Here is a 19191-nt window from a genome sequence, read left to right as displayed (position 1 = left end):
TTCACTTACTTATGTAGAATAATATTTTGTGGAGTTAGGGATATTAATACTAGTTTACTTTTAGTTGAATAGTATCCTGGGATTAGGTTTGGGAAGTCCGGGTGGGGGGTGGGGGGTAGGGGTTTTTACATTGTGATGTATTTGTGATGTGTTTTTTTTTATGATGAAAACAATAAAAAATTTATATTTGAAAAAAAAATAATAATATAAAATTGGAAGGGACCTTGGAGGTCTTCTAGTCCAACCCCCTGCTCAGACGAGAAACCCTATACCATTTCGGACAAATGGCTGTCCAGTCTCTTCTTAAAAACTTCCAGTGTTGGAGCATTCACCGCTTCTGGAGGCAGGTTGTTCCACTGGTTAATTGTTCTCACTGTCAGGAAGTTTCTCCTTAGTTCTAGGTTGCTTCTCTCTTTGGTCAGTTTCCATCCGTTGCTTCTTGTCCTGCCTTCAGGCGCTTTGGAGAATAGCTTGGCTCCCTCTTCTTTGGGGCAGCCCCTGAGATACTGGAACACTGCTATCGTGTCCCCCCTCGTCCTTCTCTTCCTTAAACTAGACATACCCAATTCCAGCAGCCGTTCCTTGTATGTTTTAGCCTCCAGTCCCTTAATCATCTTTGTTGCTCTTCTCTGTACTCTTTCTACTATTTGTTCAAATATTTGTTCAAATAACAATATCTGATGGGCAGATGACCAAGCCCTTTGCTTTGAGACATTTGCTATTTATATCTCATAAACAAAATGGTGATAAGCGTTGAGGTTGGGGGAAATCTGATGGATCTGCCTCCAGGTCAGCCACCTCCCTGTTGCAGCGTTGATCAAGTTTGCTTTTGATAACCATCTAGAACAGGGGCAGGCAACCTTGGCTCTTTTATGACTCATGGACTTCAACTCCCAGAATTCCTGAGCCAGCCATGCTGGTTCAGGAATTCTGGGAGTTGAAGTCCACGAGTCATAAAAGAGCCAAGGTTGCCTACCCCTGATCTAGAAGGATCAATCCTCCCCGGATGGGTTGGATCTGGGCTTCCCTGAATTCTAGCTTGCCTGGGTACTTGGAAGCTTAAGATTCTTCATCTGACGTTCAGTGTCCTATCCATGGAAAACTTTAAGCTGCTGGAAATCTTGCAAATCTCCAGAAAGCTGGAGACGAATGCTTCAAGCCCTTGAAAAAGCAAAAGTCCTTCAAAAAACAGCCCTCCGAGAGACCAAAAAGTGGATGTCCCTTCAGTACCTGTTCGGAGGAGGCCCGGCTTTTATCCTTCCGCCAACGAGAGCAACAAAATCAGTTTTAAAATCCATCTTGACGATGTTGTTCTCGGGTTCTTTCTCGGCATTGCCTGTTCTTCCTTGTTGAACCTTTAAAACAACAACAACATTGCAGTGCTTGTCTATGGAGAGTCTCAGTCACCCAGGTCATAGTTATCCCAAAGATGCTTTTTCACGAGGCAACTGGACTTTGTTTTTCCTCTGAAGACGTTTCGCTTCTCATCCAAGCAGCTTCTTCAGCTCTGCCTGGATGGTGGGGAATGGAAGGATTTATACTCCTTGCAGATAGCTGGTCATTTGCATTTTTTTAGACAGTCGCTAATGCCACCTGGAGGTTTGTCTATGTCAGTGGTTCTCAACCTTTTTAATGCCGTGACCCCAACTGGTCGTAAGTCGAGGACTAAACCGGTCGTAAGTCGAGGACTAAACCGGTCATAAGTCGAGGCCTACCCAACCAGTTGTAAGTTGAGGACTTTCCTTGCCTGGGAGCGCCACGCATGTGTGGTTCCGCCCCCTGCGCTGACCGAGGCGTAGCTGGCAAGCGGCAGAGACGGAGCAGGCCGACCACCAGCTGGCCCAGCCCAAGGGAGGTAAGGTACCCGCCGGAAAAGGGGAAAAAAATGGCGGACAAAAAAATGGCGGACAGCCTTGCTTGGCGACCCCCATGAAATGGTCGATCGACCCCAAATGGGATCGCGACCCATAGGTTGAGAACCGCTGGTCTATGTCCTCAGGGTCACCTGAGTAGTGCAAATGGGTGTGGAGCCTTCCTGGAACTGCTGAAAGGACTGTGTTGTAGATTGGAGATAGATGATGTTGTATCCTCCCCTTCTGTTGAGAGAGCTGTGTCAAAATTGTCCTTTCAACAGTTCCAAGAAGGCTCCACACCTATTTGTACTACTCAGGTAAACCTCCAAGTGGCCTCAATGATTCTCTAAAAGAATGCAAACGACAAGCAGTCTGCAAGGAGTATAAATCTTTCCGTTCCCCACCATCCAGTCAGAGCTGAAGAAGCTTCTTGGATGAGAAGTGAAATGCCTTCAACGAAAGAACAAGTAAGTCCAGTTGCCTCAGGAAAATCATCTTTGGGACACTGCAGTGCTTCAATGACCTTTTAAATCATATTTTTCCTTACCCTCCAATTGAAATCATCAATTTTTCACTAAATAAAGAGGTCGACTTTAAAGGGACACAGCAACCATTCTACCCCTGCTGCTTTCTAGGAGATGGAAGTCTCCTCTGCAGCCACCATCCCACCATGACAGGCGGTCCTCGGCTGACAACCCTTCGTTTAGCGACTGTTTGAAATTACAACGGAACTAGAAAAAGTGACCTACAATCATCTGGAACTGGATTCGCGGTAACTGGACTTCTTTCCTTTTTTGGTTTGAAATATTTCGCTGCTTAACCAAGAGGCTTCTTCAGTTCAAGCTGGGCTGAAAAAAGCTACTTGGATAAGCAGCGTCCTCGTACTTACGACCTTTGCTGCTTCCCCATGGTCAAGTGATCAAAATTTGGGAGGTCTGTCCCATTTTTATGACCTTTCTTCTCACAGCTCTTAAGTGAATCAGTGCAGTTGTTAAGTGAGCAACACGGTTGTTTAAGTGAATCCGGCTTCCCCATGGACTTTGCCTGTCAGAAGGTCGCAAAAGGGGATCACGTGACCCCCGGGGACACTGCGACCGTCATAAATGGGAGTCAGTTGCCGAGTGTCTGAATGTTGATCATGTGAGCATGGAGATGCTCCAATGGTCGTTAAGTGTGAAAAACGGTCGTAAATCACTTTTTTCACTGCCGTTGTAACTTTGAACAGTCACTAAATGAACTGTATTTATGATGGTTGCAACGTCCCGGGGTCATCCGATTGCTCTCTGTGACGTTCCCAGCCAGTTTCCGACAGGCAAAGTCAGTGGGGAAAAGCCAGGTTTACTTGACAATCATGTTATTAACAACTGCAAGTAATTCGCTTAACAAAAGGTCATAAAGTTGGATGTGACTCACTTAACAACTGCCTTGCTTAACAATGGAAAATCTAGTCTCAATTGGGGTCGTAAGTCGAGGACCATCTTTGTAAAGCACCTTAACGTGGAGAGGGGTTTGGTTCTCCCGCAGGAGGGAGCAGATGGATCTAACTTTTAATGTGGAATTCCTAAACTTTCTAGTGTTCACATTCTGGCTATTTTTGTCGAACAGAAAAGCCTTCTGCTATTTTTACACCTATCCGTTTGCCAAATGTTCTTCAGAGAGCGATGGCCTACTGGGTTTTTAAAAATTGTACCTTCTGTTTTTTTATTATTTTTAATTAAGATTATCGTAGTACAAAATACAAATGAAAATAAAGATGGCAGGGAAATGGGAAAAGGAAGTGAAGGAAAAGTGTAGGATAAGGGGGAAAGGGAAAAAAAATAAGCACTAACTTCTGACTTTTTTCAGTGCAGAATACAGTATATTTTTTTTCCTCACTCTTAGTAGATACTAGCCACTTCTATAACAATGACTAATCTAATTGGCAAATCCCAAAGTTAAGATTTCGTTGTTTTCTGTCCCAAAGATGCTTTTTCAAAGATGCTTTTTTTTTTTTTTTGAAAGAGGGGTCAAAGAGGCTGTCTATGTCAAAGCTGAACTGCCCTCTCTCAACAGAGGGGGAGGGATACAACATCACCTATCTATCTCCAGTCTACAACACAGTCCTTTCAGCAGTTCCAAGAAGGCTCCACGCCCATTTGCACCACTCAGGTGACATTGAGGACACAGATAAACCTCCAGGTGGCCTCAAGGACTCTCTTAAAAGAATGCAAATGATCAGCTTGTCTGCAAGGAGTATAAATCCTTCCGTTCCCCACCATCCAGTCAGAGCTGAAGAAGCTTCTTGGATGAGAAGCGAAACGTCTTCAGAGAAAAACAAGAAAGTCCAGTGGCCTCCTGAAAAAGCATCTTTGGGATAACTATGACCTGGATGGCTGATAATCTCCATAGATAGTTGTTTTCCGTCTCGTGGGAACAGAAGACAGGGCCTGGGGATAACCCTAACCCTAATTGTACATTTTAATGCTGAAGAGGCAAACATTTAATGCTTCTCAACCTTGACAACTTTAATATGTGTGGACTTCAACTCCCAGAATTCCCCAGTGAGCATGCTTTGAGATCTGTGGGTTTGAACCAGTGCTGGGATTCAGCCAGTTCGTACCAGAACCAGTAGCTAATTTTTTGTTGCCCAAACCCAGAACGGACTTCCGGAAGCGGCATCCACACAGAGAACCGGCTGTTCACATATTTGAATCCCACCGCTGGTTTCAACTCCCAGAAATTGACTGGGGAATTCTGGGAATTTGAAGTCCATGCATGTTAAGTTTGAGAAACTCTGGTTTGGTCCACAGGCTAGAAGCAATTTATTGTCTTCTATCTGCTTCCGAAGAATCCAAATTTTGAGGTCCGAAACTGACTTGCTTTCCATCTTCATTGCATTTAAAATCTACGTTCTTGTACAGGTAGTCCTTGATTTACAACCACAATTGAGCCCAAAATTTCTGTTGCTAAGTGAAACATTGGTTAAGTGAATTTTGGCCTATTTTACGACCTTTCTTGCCTCAATTGCTACTGTTAAGTAAAACACTGCAATTGTTAACACTGTTGTTAAGTGAATCTGGCTTCCCCATTGACTTTGCTGATAAGATCACAAAAGTTGATCACATGACCTGAGGACACTGAAACCATCAGAAACAGGAGTCATCCAAATTTTTATCACGTGACCCTGGGAATGCTGAAATGGTCGTTAAGTGTGAAAAATGGTCATAGCTCACTCTTTTCAATGACGTTGCAACTTTGGTCATTAAGTGAACTGTTGCAATTCAAGGACCACCTGTACATTATTACAGCTTTTGGATTACAGGAAGTCCTCGATTTACAACAGTTCATTTAGTGACCGTTCGAAGTCGCAATAGCCCTGAAAAACAGGGACTTAGGACCATTTTTCACACTTACGACTGCTACAGCATCCCCCTGGTCATGTGATCAAAATTCAGATGCTTGGCAACCGACTCATATTTATGACGGTCGTAGTGTCCTGAGGAATCAGGTGATCCCCTTCTGGAGCCTTCTGACAAGCAAAGTCGACGGGGAAGCCAGGTTCAACAGTTAACAACCGTGTTACCAACTTAACCCTCTGCAGCAATTCACTTAACCACCGGGGCAAGAAACGTCGTGAAATGGGGCAAAGTTCACCCAACAACTGTCTCGCATATAAATGTTGTGGTCGTAAGTTGAAGACTGCCCGTATCCTGTCAGGAGAGGCAGGACTAAATCAGGGAAGGGGACGGTCCCTGCTGTCCAATGAAACTGCCGGCCGTGGGCTGCTTCGCAGGCGACATCTTGGCCCCCCTGAGGAGAGGCTGCTGCCCCACCTGAGCCGCCTCCTCCGTCCATCCAAGGAGCCGCTGAGAAGAGAGGAGCTTGTTGGTGTGTCTGATTTATGCAGGCAGTCCTCGACTTACAACAGCTCGTTTAGTGACCGTTCAAACTTACAACGGCACTGAAAAAAGTGACTTATGACCGTTTTTCACACGACTGTTGCAGTATCCCCATGGTCACATGATCAACATTCAGATGCTTGACAGCTGACTCATATTTATGATGGTCGCAATGGCATACGTTTATTGCAGGGGTAGGCAACCTTGGCTCTTTTATGATTGGTGGACTTCAACTCCCAGAATTCCTGAGCCAGCAGGGCTCAGCTTGGAAACCTCTCCCTTTCCCCTCAGCATGGCTGGCTCAGGAATTCTGGGAGTTGAAGTCCACGAGTCATAAAAGAGCCAAGGTTGCCTCCCCGTGGTTTATTGGATAAAAACTTGAATGAGGGATCCTTGGGGCTCTCTGAGCTTGGTTGTCCCAAAGTTGCTTTTTCAAAGGGCAACTGGCATGGTTGCAGCCATCTTTGTTTTTCCTTGAAGACGTTTCGTTTCTCATCCAAGAAGTTTCTTCAGTTCTGAATGAAGAAGCTTGAAGTCAGAAGTCTGAAGAAGCTTCCTGGATGAGAAGTGAATCTCTAAGAAAAAGCATTGATCCTAGGCCAATTAAACTAAAAGGATTCTGTGAGGAAACTGCTACGGCGAACCTGACAGAAAGCAATTTATATTCCTTCACCCTAAATCTGGGCTTGCTGTCAAGTGATATTCAAGGCTAACGAACAACCCTTTGCCTCTCCCATTCAAATGCAGGTGGTCCTCGACATACAACAGTTCATTTAGTGACCGTTCGTAGTTACAACAGCACTGAAAAAAAGTGACTCTTGACCATTTTTCACACCTACGACCGTTGCAGCATCCCTGTGGTCACGTGATCGAAATTCAGAGGCTTGACAATTGACTCACATTTATGACGGTCGCAGTGTCCCGGGGAATCATGTGATCACCTTTTGTGACCTTCTGACAAGCAAAGTCAATGGGGAAACCAGATTCAGTTCATAACAACCGTGTTGCTAATTTAATAAATGCAGTGATTCACTTAATAAATACGGCAAGAAAGGTCGTACGTTGGGGCAAAACTCACTTCACAAATGTTTCACCTAACAACAGCCCTTTCAAAACCATGCCTATTGATAAATTCACTCTGAAATGGAACAATCAAAACAAACAGCTCCTGTTGGTCCGTGTGTGTGTGTGTGTGTGTGTGTGTCCAAGCTCTGCATTTTTACCGTGATCTTATTTTCCGTGCAGATGGGGACCGAAGGCTCCAGGCCCAGCTGAAGCCGGCGCTGTTTTTCACAGTAGGCTTTCCATGTTTCCTCATTGAATCCGTAGTTGAAGTAATCGGAAAGGTCGGCACCTGGAAAGAAATGAAGCACGTTGAGGAAAAGGGGGTCTTCCAGGGCAGGTCAGCTCTTCCGGCAAGAAAGAAATGGGGGCCCCTGAAGTGGAGAAGTGGCTTGTACCAACTTCCTTTTGCAGCAGAGAAAACTTCTTTCGGGATTCTTCCACTAAAAATAAATAACAGTTACCGGAAAGAAGAAAAGGAGAACAGCAAGGAGATGCTGACATATGACACCTGGAGTTCAGTGCTCTCCAAACTTGGCCACTTTAAGACTGGTGGACTTCAACTCCCAGAATTCCCCAGCCAGCCATTCTGGGAGTTGAAGTCCACCAGTCTTAAAGTGGCCAAGTTTGGAGAGCCCTGCCCTAGTTAGTGAATTATAAAAGATGATCTAGAGAATAATCAAGAACCGTATCCTTCAAAGCTCCACCACATTCTCCCACCTAGGAAGACTTTCAATGACTCACGGGGAATTTTAATGACCTTTTTCATCATTTAATGACCTTTTTCATCATCTCTGCTGTCATATTTCACCAAAATGGGTGCTACAGTTAAGCATAATTGCAAGGTATTTTTTGTTTCCAGGAGTGGGAATTTTTAACACGCCAAATCTTACTGAAGGATAACTTCCATATCTGTTACGACCAGACACATTCATTAGGTCCTGTGCAGGCTGAAGGTCACCCGGTTAACCTTCACGAGTCGTCTACAGGTCACCTCTGGCCTACAAATCAGAGGACCCCCACGAGTTGGTGGGACCATTATTTTGGCACCATTGTTTTGTTGGTGATTGTGAGATGAAAAGTGTTTCATCTTTTAAACATCCTCATGGTCCTGAAATCTGGGAACATTTGTGGTGAAATATATTTAGAGTACAAAGACATGCGAGCACACACACATGCTAATGACAATAATCCCAAAGATAACTAGTGAATGTCTGAATGGCATCCCTCTTCAATGCAACAATGAAAATCGTAGCCATGATTTCCGAAACTAGGATTCAAAGCAGGTTCACAAATCGGGGTTACAAATTAACCAGACTTTGTACAGGTGGCCCTCGACTTAGAACCATTTGTTTAAATGACTGTTTGAAGCCACAACAGAGCTGAAAAAAGTAACTGGCTGGGGCAATTCATGCTGGCTCAGGAATTCTGGGAGTTGAAGTCCACAAGTTGTAACGTTGCCAAGTTTGGAGACCCCTGGGAGGAGAGGAATCCAAAGAGGCTGCAGACTCCAGAGAGAGGATTGTACAACAGGAGACAAGCCATTCACACCTATGTTTGTGGTTCTCTGGACTAGATAGGTGCAAAAACACCAAACTCTAGAAAAGATGTTTTCTCTGAAATTCTCTTCTTCCCCTTTGAAAAAAAAAATATCGCCAACAAGGTCTGTTTCTGTGAGTGCCGTGAGAATAACCTTCCAAGGGGAAAGTGATGCAAGTTAGATAAGAGAAATCTGAGCCCAAACCAGAAATGTAACTTGAGAAAACATCTCAGGCTGGACCCTCCCTAGTTCTGTTTAGGACAGGGGTAGGCAACCTTGGCTCTTTGATGACTTGTGGACTTCAACTCCCAGAATTCCTGAGCCAGCATGGCTCAGCTTGGAAACCTCTCCCTTTCCCCTCAGCATGGCTGGCTCAGGAATTCTGGGAGTTGAAGTCCACAAGTCATAAAAGAGCCCAGGTTGCCCACCTCTGGCCTAGGCCTAGGCCGCTTTATGACTCGTAGACTTCAACTCCCAGAATTCCTGAGCCAGCATTGGGGAACTATGGTCCCTTCATGACTCGTGGACTTCAACTCCCAGAATTCCTGAGCCAGCATGGCTCAGCTTGGAAACCTCTCCCTTTCCCCTCAGCATGGCTGGCTCAGGAATTCTGGGAGTTGAAGTCCACGAGTCATAAAAGAGCCATGGTGGCCTACCCCTGGTTTAGGAGAAAGGAGGGAGGGGGAGATGCATTGAGAGTGGCCAGATTCTGTTATGCAACCCCACAATAAAAGTAGACTTAGTGTTCATCTCTTTGGTGTTCAAGTCTGAACCTGTGATGGAATGTGGTGAGGAGGGGGATTCCCAAGAGGGAGGGGGGTCAATTCCAGAGGAGGAAGAGGCAACTCAGCCCAGAGATTATATGTGACAGAAAGAGGGTGAAGACAGCTCCTCCCTAATGGTGCCCAGAGTATATTGTAGATGCAGGAATAGTCCTCAGTCTGCCAAGAATTTGGTCTATAGGTGTGAAAACAATAGAGATCTCAGCTTGGAAAGATGGTTCCTGTTTTCAGCCTGACACAGGGTGACTGTGGAGTTCTGGGAGCTGAAGTCCACACTCATGATGGCTGAGGGATTCTGGGAGCTGAAGCCCACAAATGTGGTGGAATGTAGTGAGGAGGTGGATCCCTAGGAGGAAAGGAATGTATTCGAGAAGAGGAAGAGGCAACTCAGCCTAGAGATCGTGCATCTACTTTAATCTGCATCTACAATACGCTCTGTGAGCTATGAGGGAGGGGCTGTCTTCACCATCTTTTTCTCATGCATGATCTCTAGGCTGAGTCCGCCAAGATTTGGTCCATGGGTGTGAAAACAATAAAGAACTCAGCTTGGAAGAATGTGTCACGCTTGCTTTGAAGCCTGATAGCTCTACCTCAAAAGTACATCAATCTTGCAACTTTAAATGTGCCTTCCCCACCCCCAATGCATTCACGTTCAAGAGAACTAGGGAGGTCCCATCTAAGACTCTCTCCAATTACATTCTTGGTTTGGACTCAGATTTCTCTTTTCTGAGGCTCTTCCTCAAGGTTATCCTCATTTCAGTTTCTAAATGAGGAGCAGCAAGAAAAAAAGGCGGGAGAAATTCTCTGTATGACGCTATCTGAAAATCGGTAGGCCGCAGCCGCCGAAAGCTCAATAGCTGAGCTATAAGGACTAAAATGCCCATCCCTGATTGATCTGAGGGGTCCAACATCAAGGAGCAGTGTGGTGGCTCAGCGGTTAAGATGCTGGGTTTGTTGGCTGGAAAGACCCAGGTGCCATGCGACGGGATGAGCTTCCATTCCTCGCCCCAGCTCCTGCCAACCTCGCAGCTCTAAAGCATGCAAATGCGAGTAGATCAATAGGCACTTCAGTGACGTCATGCTGGTCACATGACTGTGGAAATGTCTTCAAACAGCTCTGAAATGGAGATGAGCATCGCTCCCTAGAGTTGGCAATGAGTAGCGGAGTCAAATCCGCTGGGACTCCTTTTATCCAACCCCAGGTAGACAGATCAGGTGGTCCTACTGCACAGAAAAAGATCTCCCCGTTTCCAAAACGATAGTGCTGCTCTTAAATTTCACCCCACCACATTATGGAGAGCAGGCCCATAAATTTGAGACTGTATCCACCTGTCCCACCTCTCCTCACCAAGGCCCTGCGATGCTGGGCCAAACCAAACCAAATAACGAGGGGAAAAAAAAAGAAAGCTGTTGATCATATTTACCACAAGAAACTTTGAGGCCCCACCTGGTTTCCTCCACGGTTTGTCTTCAAACGATTCTAAATCCACCTCGATTACCGGCAAGCCGTTAATATTCCCCGAAGCCTCTAAATCAATACCTTTAGGCTGCGACTTGGCTTTGAAGAAAGGAAAACAGATGGTTAGTGCTTAAGGCTGGCTGGGGAGCTGTTCCCAGGATGAGGAAAGTGTGCAGCTCAAAAAAAGATAAATCTCTTCCTGGATAAATTTAGCTTCGGATCCTGCCCTTTTGCAAATAAAATAGCTTTGCATGTGTGTGTGTGTGTGTGTGTGTATGTGTGTGTGTGTTTCTCAACACAATGCATTGTTTTGCTCCATGGGGGAAAAATGGCGAGTAGAGGTGAGGAAGGAAGGAAGGAAGGAAGGAAGGGAGGGAGGGAGGGAGGGAGGGAGGGAGAGAGAGAGAGAGAAAGAAACAAAGAAAGAAAGAAAGAAAGAAAGAAAGAAAGAAAGAAAGAAAGAAAGAAAGGACAGAGGGAGGGAGGGAGGGAGGGAGGGAAGAAAGGGAGAGACAGAGAGACGAAGGAAGAAGGAAGGAAAGGAGAAGGGATGAAGGAAGAAAGGAAATAAGAAAGGGAAGGGACACGAAGGAAGGAGTGAAGGAAAGAACAGAATCAGCATGCTAATTAAACAAGCCTAATTAATTAATAGCATACCTTATAAGGACTGATGTGGTCTGAGATAGCCATTTTGATTGTATTGAAAAATAATTCAGAATAAAAGATTCATTTGCCCAAAGACATTTTGATTGTATTGAAAAATAATTCAGAATAAAAGATTCATTTGCCCAAAGAAAAAAAGATAACCGAAAATAATGCTCCATTCATACCTGATGCTGGTGCTCCGTAGCCTCGACCCGTTTTTAGATTCAGATTCATTGGAGTCCCCCTAAAAAAGAATAAAAGCAGAACTGTAGTTTCTGAGCAATCTATGCAGGGTTTAGTTCCAATGACCATCATTAGGGTCTTGGACCAGTTCAAATCAAACCATAACGCCCACTAAAAAAAAGTTACTGGATAGTTCCAATCATCTGCTGAACGGACAGGCTGACCCAGGAGAGGGGGCGAGTGGAGACAACCCTGCTGGGCTGGTAGCCCCCTCCCCCCATTCTAACTGGCTTTGGGGGAATGATGGGAGTGGAAGGCCTGCCCAGCTGGATGGTGTCAGGTTGAGTCACTTTGGTTTAACTGAAAGCCGCTTCGGTGACTTTGTACAGCCAGCAGAAATTTGATCTAGTGGTCAAGGCACCAGCTGGGAAACAGAAGATGGTGAGTTCCAGTCTTGCCTTAGACATGAAAAACTGGGTGACGTTGGGCCAATGGTGAGTTCTAGTCCCACCTTAGGCTTGAAAGCCAGGGGGGTGACTTTGGGCCAATCACCAGGAGATGGTGAGTTCTAGTCCTGCTTTAAGCCTGAAAGCCAACTGGGTGACTTTGGCCAATCATCAAGAGATAATGAGTTCTGGTCCTGCCTTAGGCATAAAAGCTACCTGGGTGACTTTGGGCCAATCACCAGGAGATGGTGAGTTCTAATCCTGCCTTAGGCATGAAAAATAACTCCTTGAGTTATTTATAAAAATAATAAGAGGCAGGATAAAAATGAAATAAACAAAGCATTGCAGATCTCAAAAAGCTTGCACAACGATGGCACAAAGAAAAGAGCAGGATTTGGGAGAGGGTGTAAACACATACATATAAGATGGGGCTCCAGTCTTGATGTTGCCAATTGTGACGCGAATGTCATCATCGTCACTGTCGCTCTCCTCCTCCTCATCTTCCCCACTTGGGATGGTCTACAGCACAAAAACATGTCAAGCATGAGAAGCTAGGCTAAAAACTAGAAGTCAGGCTAGGCGAGTTGTCAAAAAAGAACATGGGGAAAAAAGAGAGTAGACGTAGCTCCATCTAATTTGGATTTGGGGCCCACCTGATTATGTATTATCAGATTAGTGTTGACTGTTGCCAACCAGAGTGACAACAATTTCCCCAGGGCAGTTTGTCCCTAAGCTGGTCTTTCAGGTCTTCTAAAAGTGTCCCAAACACCACTGTGATTGGACCTATGAACCTACCTGATGGTCATCTTCCTCTTCTTCTCCTTCCTTCCATCCTTCCCAGCATCAGAGCCTTCTCCAGAGAGCTAGGTCTTCTCATAATCCTTCCAAAGTGGGATAATTTGAACTTGGTCCTTTGTGCATCAGGTGAGAACTCTGGGTTTGTTTATTTTCTTGGTTACCCATGGATTTCTTGGGAGTCTTCTCCAACACCAAACGTGAGCAGTATCAATACCCTTTCTGTCCTGTCAAAACCCAACTTTCACTTCCACAGAATGTCACAGGGAAAAAAAATGTCTTGTGTAATTCTGATTTTTCTGGGTATAGACACATCCGGGCATCTGAATGCCTTTTATAAGGCTTTCATAGATATCCTAGCAAATGCTAGTCTTTGGAATACTTGACTGGTAGTCCCTGTACTCTTGATAGTTGGTCCTACAAGGCAAAAGCCATCCACCACTTCAATATTTTCATCGTCAACTCTAGCGCTGGCTGCTGGACCAGTTACCACTACTTTTGTTTATATTTAATCTTAGCCCTATTTTTTTCACCGTGCTTGTTTTCATTAATGAAGCTTCCAGATTATTTGCATTTTTAATGACCAGAGTAGTATCATCAGCATTGTGCAAATTATGTTTCTTCCTTCAGTTTTATAACCACATTCATCCTCTTCCAATCCAGCTTCTCTCGGTAAAAATTCCACAGGTGGGTTGACTAATTAAGAACATATAGTCTTATATATGCATAGTAATAATTTATAAAGAGAATGATTAATTAGGGGAACATCTTGCCTCATGAAATTCTGGGTGCTCCATCGCTGGAGGTTTTTAAGAAAAGATTGGACAGCCATTTGTCGGAAATGGGATAGCATCTCCTGCTTGAGCAGGGGGTTGGACTAGAAGACCTCCAAGATCCCTTCTAACTCTGTTATTCTCTAGTCTCGTCTCACTTATTTGCAATTTCAAGCCAATTTTGCCATGTTCTGTCTGGACTGTGGCTTTCTGACTGCATATACGTACATGGAGGACAATGAGATGATCTGGAATTCCCATTTTTCTAGCGACATTCCATAGCCTGACATTGTCAACACTATCATTTTGTCAATTAAGCATATACTACCTAATGTTTTGGTATTCTTTGGCTTTTTCAATTATCCAGTATGTATCGGTCTCTTATTGCTTGAATGTTTCTAAAATCAGCTTTGTAAGTTCTTCCACGTGGCACTCTAATTTGTGTCAGATGATCCTAACCGTTGCTAGCATGAGAAAATAAGATAATATACAATAGCATCTGCACTCCGTTAAAGTCTCATTTTTTTGGTATCGATATGTAGACCAACATCTCTGTTGGCCACTATGTTATTCTCCAGAGTTGCTGTTACAGAATGGTTGGAACCTTTACTATTACTTCTTTTGTTTCTGGTCATATTTCTGTAGTTCTTCTATCACTTTTTGTAGCCTTCTAACTTGGTAACAATGGAAGCACTGATCTAACTTCATCTATACTAAAACTACTCTAAAGAATCTGGATGTTGACATCTGCACTCTACTTATTGTTTGATCTTCACTGAACTGGTTACCGTTTGTCCATTGGTGTCTCTTAGCAAACCAATATGAGATTTCCTGGGGAGGAAAGCTATAGCAAATCTAGACAGCATACTAAAAAGCAGAGACATCACCCTGCCAACAAAAGTGCATATAGTCAAGGCCACGGTTTTCCCAGTTGCAACGTATGGCTGCGAAAGTTGGACCATAAGAAAGGCTGAGTGCCAAAGAATTGAGGCCTTTGAACTATGGTGCTGGAGAAGACTCCTGCGAGTCCCCTGGACTGCAAGGTGATCCAACCGGTCGGTCCTAGAGGAGATCAACCCCGACTGTTCTTTAGAAGGCCAGATCCTGAAGTTGAAACTCAAATACTTTGGGCACCGAATGAGAAGGAAGGACTCACTGGAGAAGGGCCTGATGCTGGGAAAGATGGAGGGCAAGAGAAGAAGGGGAGGACAGAGAATGAGGTGGCTGGATAGAGTCACTGAAGCAGCAGGCGTGAGCTTAAATGGACTTCAGAAGATGGTAGAGGGCAGGAAGGCATGGAGGAACATTGTCCATGGGGTCGCGATGGGTCGGACACGACTTCGCAATTAACAACAACAACAACAATATGAGGTAGGAATGTCTGTGTTCCAACCAAGGTCTTCGATCTTTTAGAAAATGTTTCTTGTTTTTCAACGTTTTTCTATCTTCAGTGATTTTACAGCAGTTGTTGTAATACTGCTTCTTGTCTCTTAATTGTCTTTCAGAAGGGTTTTTTTTTGTCTTTCTCAGCATTGGCTTCTTTTCTCTCCCCTTCTTGGCAGTTTCCATGGTTTGTTCTGACATCCAGTTTGCTTTCTTCTCTTTTTTTCCTCTTCAGCAGTATCTTTTCCCATGTGTCCTTAATTGCTTCTTTAAATCCAATCCATAGTTCTTCTGGTTGTCTATCAATCACCAATCAATCCAATATTTATTGCAGTCATAGACTTGCATGGTATCTATCAATGATGTTCATGATTTCCAAATAACTCTTGATGTTCTGCTTGAAAATGATGGCTATGTGCTCAAGACCATATCATAGAAACTGGTTGACTTTCTTCCTCTACTTTAACTTGACACTCCCAGTTCTGGTCATCTCTCCCAGGAACACCCCACCCCTGCTAGAATGAGGCAACAAAGTAGGACATGAAGAAGTAGGTCCCAACTAGTGTTAGTGTGAGCTCTGCCCATCATTGCCCATCCATCTCTTCATGGATTTCTCCTAGGAGCGCAGTCAGCCCTTGACAGAAAAATACCCGACAATTGTCTGTGTTGGACAGGACTGGGAATGAAGTCCAATACATTTGCCAGACACATGATTGGGAAAGGCTGTGCTGGACTTTCTACTTGAGGATCGTCACTTACCTGCTGCAACAGTTCTTGGTCTTCACTGATAACGATCCTGGTCTCCTTAGGAATGTCTTGCAATGGATGAGTTTCGGTGTGTCTGATAAAAATAAACACAACAATAAGGGCAACTCATATTTCTTTGGGCTGTGTCCCAAGATTCCACATTTGCAGCAGTTTCCACCCAACAGGATACAGATTACATTGGCCAATCAGTAGGACAACTGACCCTCCAGCATACAAAGTATTCCTTTCTAGGCAGATGTCAATATGCTGTATAGGGTTATCTTTGGCACGCTCAACTGCAGCCAGAACTAAGCTTCTGCGGGACCCTGGACTTGCGGTTCAAGATGTCCACGGAACCGTTCATGGGCATGGCTTGACCAGGAACAGGTTTGTTTTCCAACTACCTGGCCGACTTATTCATTGATTTCAAGAATTCCTATCCCATCTTCTTTTTAAGAAAAGTCCAAGACAGTTAACCAGGAAGTTGGAAAGCCATCCTGCTCCTGTTCAGTACATATATATATACATACCATACATACACACATGCATACACACATACACACACACACACATACAAAAAAGAAATGTGACTAAAACAGAGTTTAGAACTCCAAACGATAAAATAAACTGCAAATAAAACAGGTATATGAAAAGCACTTCGGGGTTTTTTTTTAAAGTAAGGAGGTTTTGATACTGGGGATAAGCACAAGTGACAAAACTACACTTAAGCTTTTAAATTAATGCAACTTAACATTAATCTAATCTAAGGCAATGTAAATTTAATGTAATTAACTTAATTTAATGTAACATAAAGTACCTCCATAACCTGATGTGCTCCAGAAACGTTATATAATGTTATAAGAACTATAACATTTATATATAAATGTTATATGCTATGATGTTCAATTAGCATGTCCAACGCTTGCACAGTGTTATGGAGATTGAAGTCCAACTGACCCAAAGAGTTGGTCACGTTACAGAAAGTTGCCACTTGATCTAAATATGTTTGGTTCTAAATGAAAAACTTGAAGAGTTACCCAGATATTGGTCCATCTTCTGGCTTACCATTGTCATCTGAAAATAGGGAGAAAGACAAATACTAATTAAAGGCAAAGATAAACCCTTCAACATTTGTAAAAAAAAAAAAAAAAAGAACTCTGCCTGGTCTTATGAGATGTTCCTATTGAGCAATTTCTATGAAGTATGAAAGGGTGGTGGGGATGTGGAGAAACGAGTGAGAAGGAACAATTGCTCTCATTGCTCTGTCCCTGTCCTCAGCCTCTTCCTAGCTTATGTCTCACTTCTTCTAACCACAGCGACACCCAAGCATCAACCCTTCTTAAAGTCTTTAGGGATCTTCCCACTGAGTTTTCTTGGCAGCCACATGGAGGTGCTTTGCTGCTACTCTCTCCAAGATATTGTGTTGTATTTACAACCTCTAGAAAGAGTACAGAGAAGAGCAACAAAGATGATTAGGGGACTGGAGGCTAAAACATATAAGGAACGGTTGCTGGAATTAGGTATGTCTAGTTTAACGAAGAGAAGGACGAGGGGGGACATGATAGCAGTCTTCCAGTATCTCAGGGGCTGCCCCAAAGAAGAGGGAGTCAAGCTATTCTCCAAGGTGCCTGAAGGCAGGACAAGAAGCAATGGGTGGAAACTAATCAAGGAGAGAAGCAACCTAGAACTAAGGAGAAACTTCCTGACAGTTAGAACAATTAACCAGTGGAACAACCTGCCTCCAGAAGCGGTGAATGCTCCAACACTGGAAGTTTTTAAGAAGAGACTGGGCAGCCATTTGTCTGAAATGGTATAGGGTTTCTCGTCTGAGCAGGGGGTTGGACTAGAAGACCTCCAAGGTCCCTTCCAATTTTTTTTTTAATAATAATAATAATAATAATAATTATTATTATTATTACTACTACTACTACTACTACTACTACTACTACCTCCAGGATTTTCCAACATCCCAGATCAGGAGACAGCGTAACCCTCTCCATTTCTAAGGGAGCAAATTCCAGTTAGACAAGTGATAAAAGGACAAATGAGAAGAGCCATTTGGCAGTTGGAAGCAAGGACCAAGCAAAGTGATCGGCTGCCTTTTGCTGGATGTGTTCGGACAGAGACTAGACAGCTTTCTGTAGGGCATGCTTTGATTTGGATTCCTGCATCCAGCAGAAATGAGAAGGGAGGATTTTCCAAACTGAAGGGTTTCCAAATGGGTAGTCAGGGAAGTTTTCTGCAGCCAACGCAACAGAATCCATCATCCTTCTGAATCTGTGCCTGGAGTCTGGACTCCACCAACTCCAAAGATCGGTAAGGAGTCACACCACGTTCAAACCATTTCCTGCATCACATTTCCTGGGCAAAGAGGATGCACATGAAATTTGGTCTGTGGCCTATTTTGATATTGGCAGGCTGACTGTGTGATTTATGTTTATACAAATGGATCTGCATGCCTCACTCATGTAGAAAGTCCTTAAAAACTTTTGCAAAACGAAAACTCATACTTCCACTAGAAGAAAATATTTGTAGCTCAGGGTTGAACTGTGCAGTCCTTGCTGCCCTCTGAGCGTGGTGCTTTTCTTGCGGACATTTCATTACCCAACTAGGTAACCTCATCAGGGTGAGTGAGTGGGGGCTTGCTCCCTGTTCATGTACAGTAGCTTACCCTGCCAGTGTTGGCGAAGGGGCGGGTTTCCCCCATGCTAGTTCTCTGATTATTGTTTTCTGCTCGGGCGATCCTTTGTGTCAATCCCTGCTTATCTGGGTGCTGGCTGATTGAGAGAATGTCTTCCTTTCTTCCCGAGTTCTTCCTTCTGTTTCCTTCTTACTTCTTTATTGTCTCTTTTCAATGTCTACAGATTGGAACATCTCACCAAGGCCAACTCGGCATCGGGCATTTCAACAAAAACAGGCAGTCCTCAATTTCCAACAGTTCATTTAGTGAGAGTTCGAAGTTACAACATCGCTGAAAAAAGTGACTTATGACCGTTTTTCACACTTACAACCGTTACAGCATCCCCCGTGGTCACGGGATCAAAATTCGGGCGCTTGGCAACTGACTTGTACTTAGGACGGTTGCCGTGTGCCGGAATCATGCGACCCCCTTTTTCAGCCTTCTGACAAGCAAAGTCAGTGGGGAAGCCAGTTTTGCTTAATGACCGTGTTAGGAATTTAACAAACTACAGCAGTGATGGCGAACCTTTTAGAGACTGAGTGCCCAAACTGCAACCCAAAACCCACTTATGCATCGTCGAGTGCCGGGTGGGTGTGGCCCATTGGGTGGGTGTGGCCAATTGGCTGGGCATGGCCCATTGGGTGGGCGTGGCTGCGATGGTAATGGCAGACTCCGTGGGACTAAAAAGTTCAATCAACTTTGCAAGATCTTTTTTTTCCCCGCGAGAAGTTGAAATTGACTGATTGAAACTTTTTTTTTTTTTTGCACACAGCGGCAGAGGCCTAAAGCAAAAAGGTTTTATAAAACCCAGATGAAGGCCTAGGACTGGGGCGACGGCGCGAGTGCCCACAGAGAGGGCTCCGAGTGCCACCTCTGGCACCCGTGCCATAGGTTCGCCACCACTGAACTACAGCGATTCGCTTAACAAATGTGGCAGGAAAAATCTTAAAATGGGTCAAAACTCA

General features: G+C 44.2%; 1 protein-coding gene across 1 annotated transcript in view; it reads right to left on the bottom strand.

Moving 5' to 3' along the window:
* LOC107282919 (pre-mRNA 3'-end-processing factor FIP1-like) overlaps positions 1–18253 on the bottom strand; it is a 35364-nt gene extending 17111 nt beyond the window's left edge. Inside the window, exons 1-8 of the mRNA XM_015810757.1 lie at positions 18218–18253; positions 16584–16645; positions 15559–15640; positions 12267–12367; positions 11405–11463; positions 10563–10673; positions 6955–7085; positions 1231–1355 (exon numbers count right to left, since the gene is read on the bottom strand). Of these exons, the coding sequence (XP_015666243.1) occupies positions 1231–1355; positions 6955–7085; positions 10563–10673; positions 11405–11463; positions 12267–12367; positions 15559–15640; positions 16584–16645; positions 18218–18253 (707 nt within the window). The remainder of the gene's footprint in view (positions 1–1230; positions 1356–6954; positions 7086–10562; positions 10674–11404; positions 11464–12266; positions 12368–15558; positions 15641–16583; positions 16646–18217) is intronic.
* Positions 18254–19191: the final 938 nt, after the last annotated feature.

The sequence above is a fragment of the Protobothrops mucrosquamatus genome, unplaced genomic scaffold (assembly GCF_001527695.2).
Source record: "Protobothrops mucrosquamatus isolate PMUCROS unplaced genomic scaffold, P.Mucros_1.0 scaffold19, whole genome shotgun sequence".
NCBI classification, from domain to species: Eukaryota; Metazoa; Chordata; class Lepidosauria; order Squamata; family Viperidae; genus Protobothrops; species Protobothrops mucrosquamatus.
Note: the sequence above shows the minus strand (reverse complement) of the source record. Positions and strands in the feature narration are given on the sequence as shown.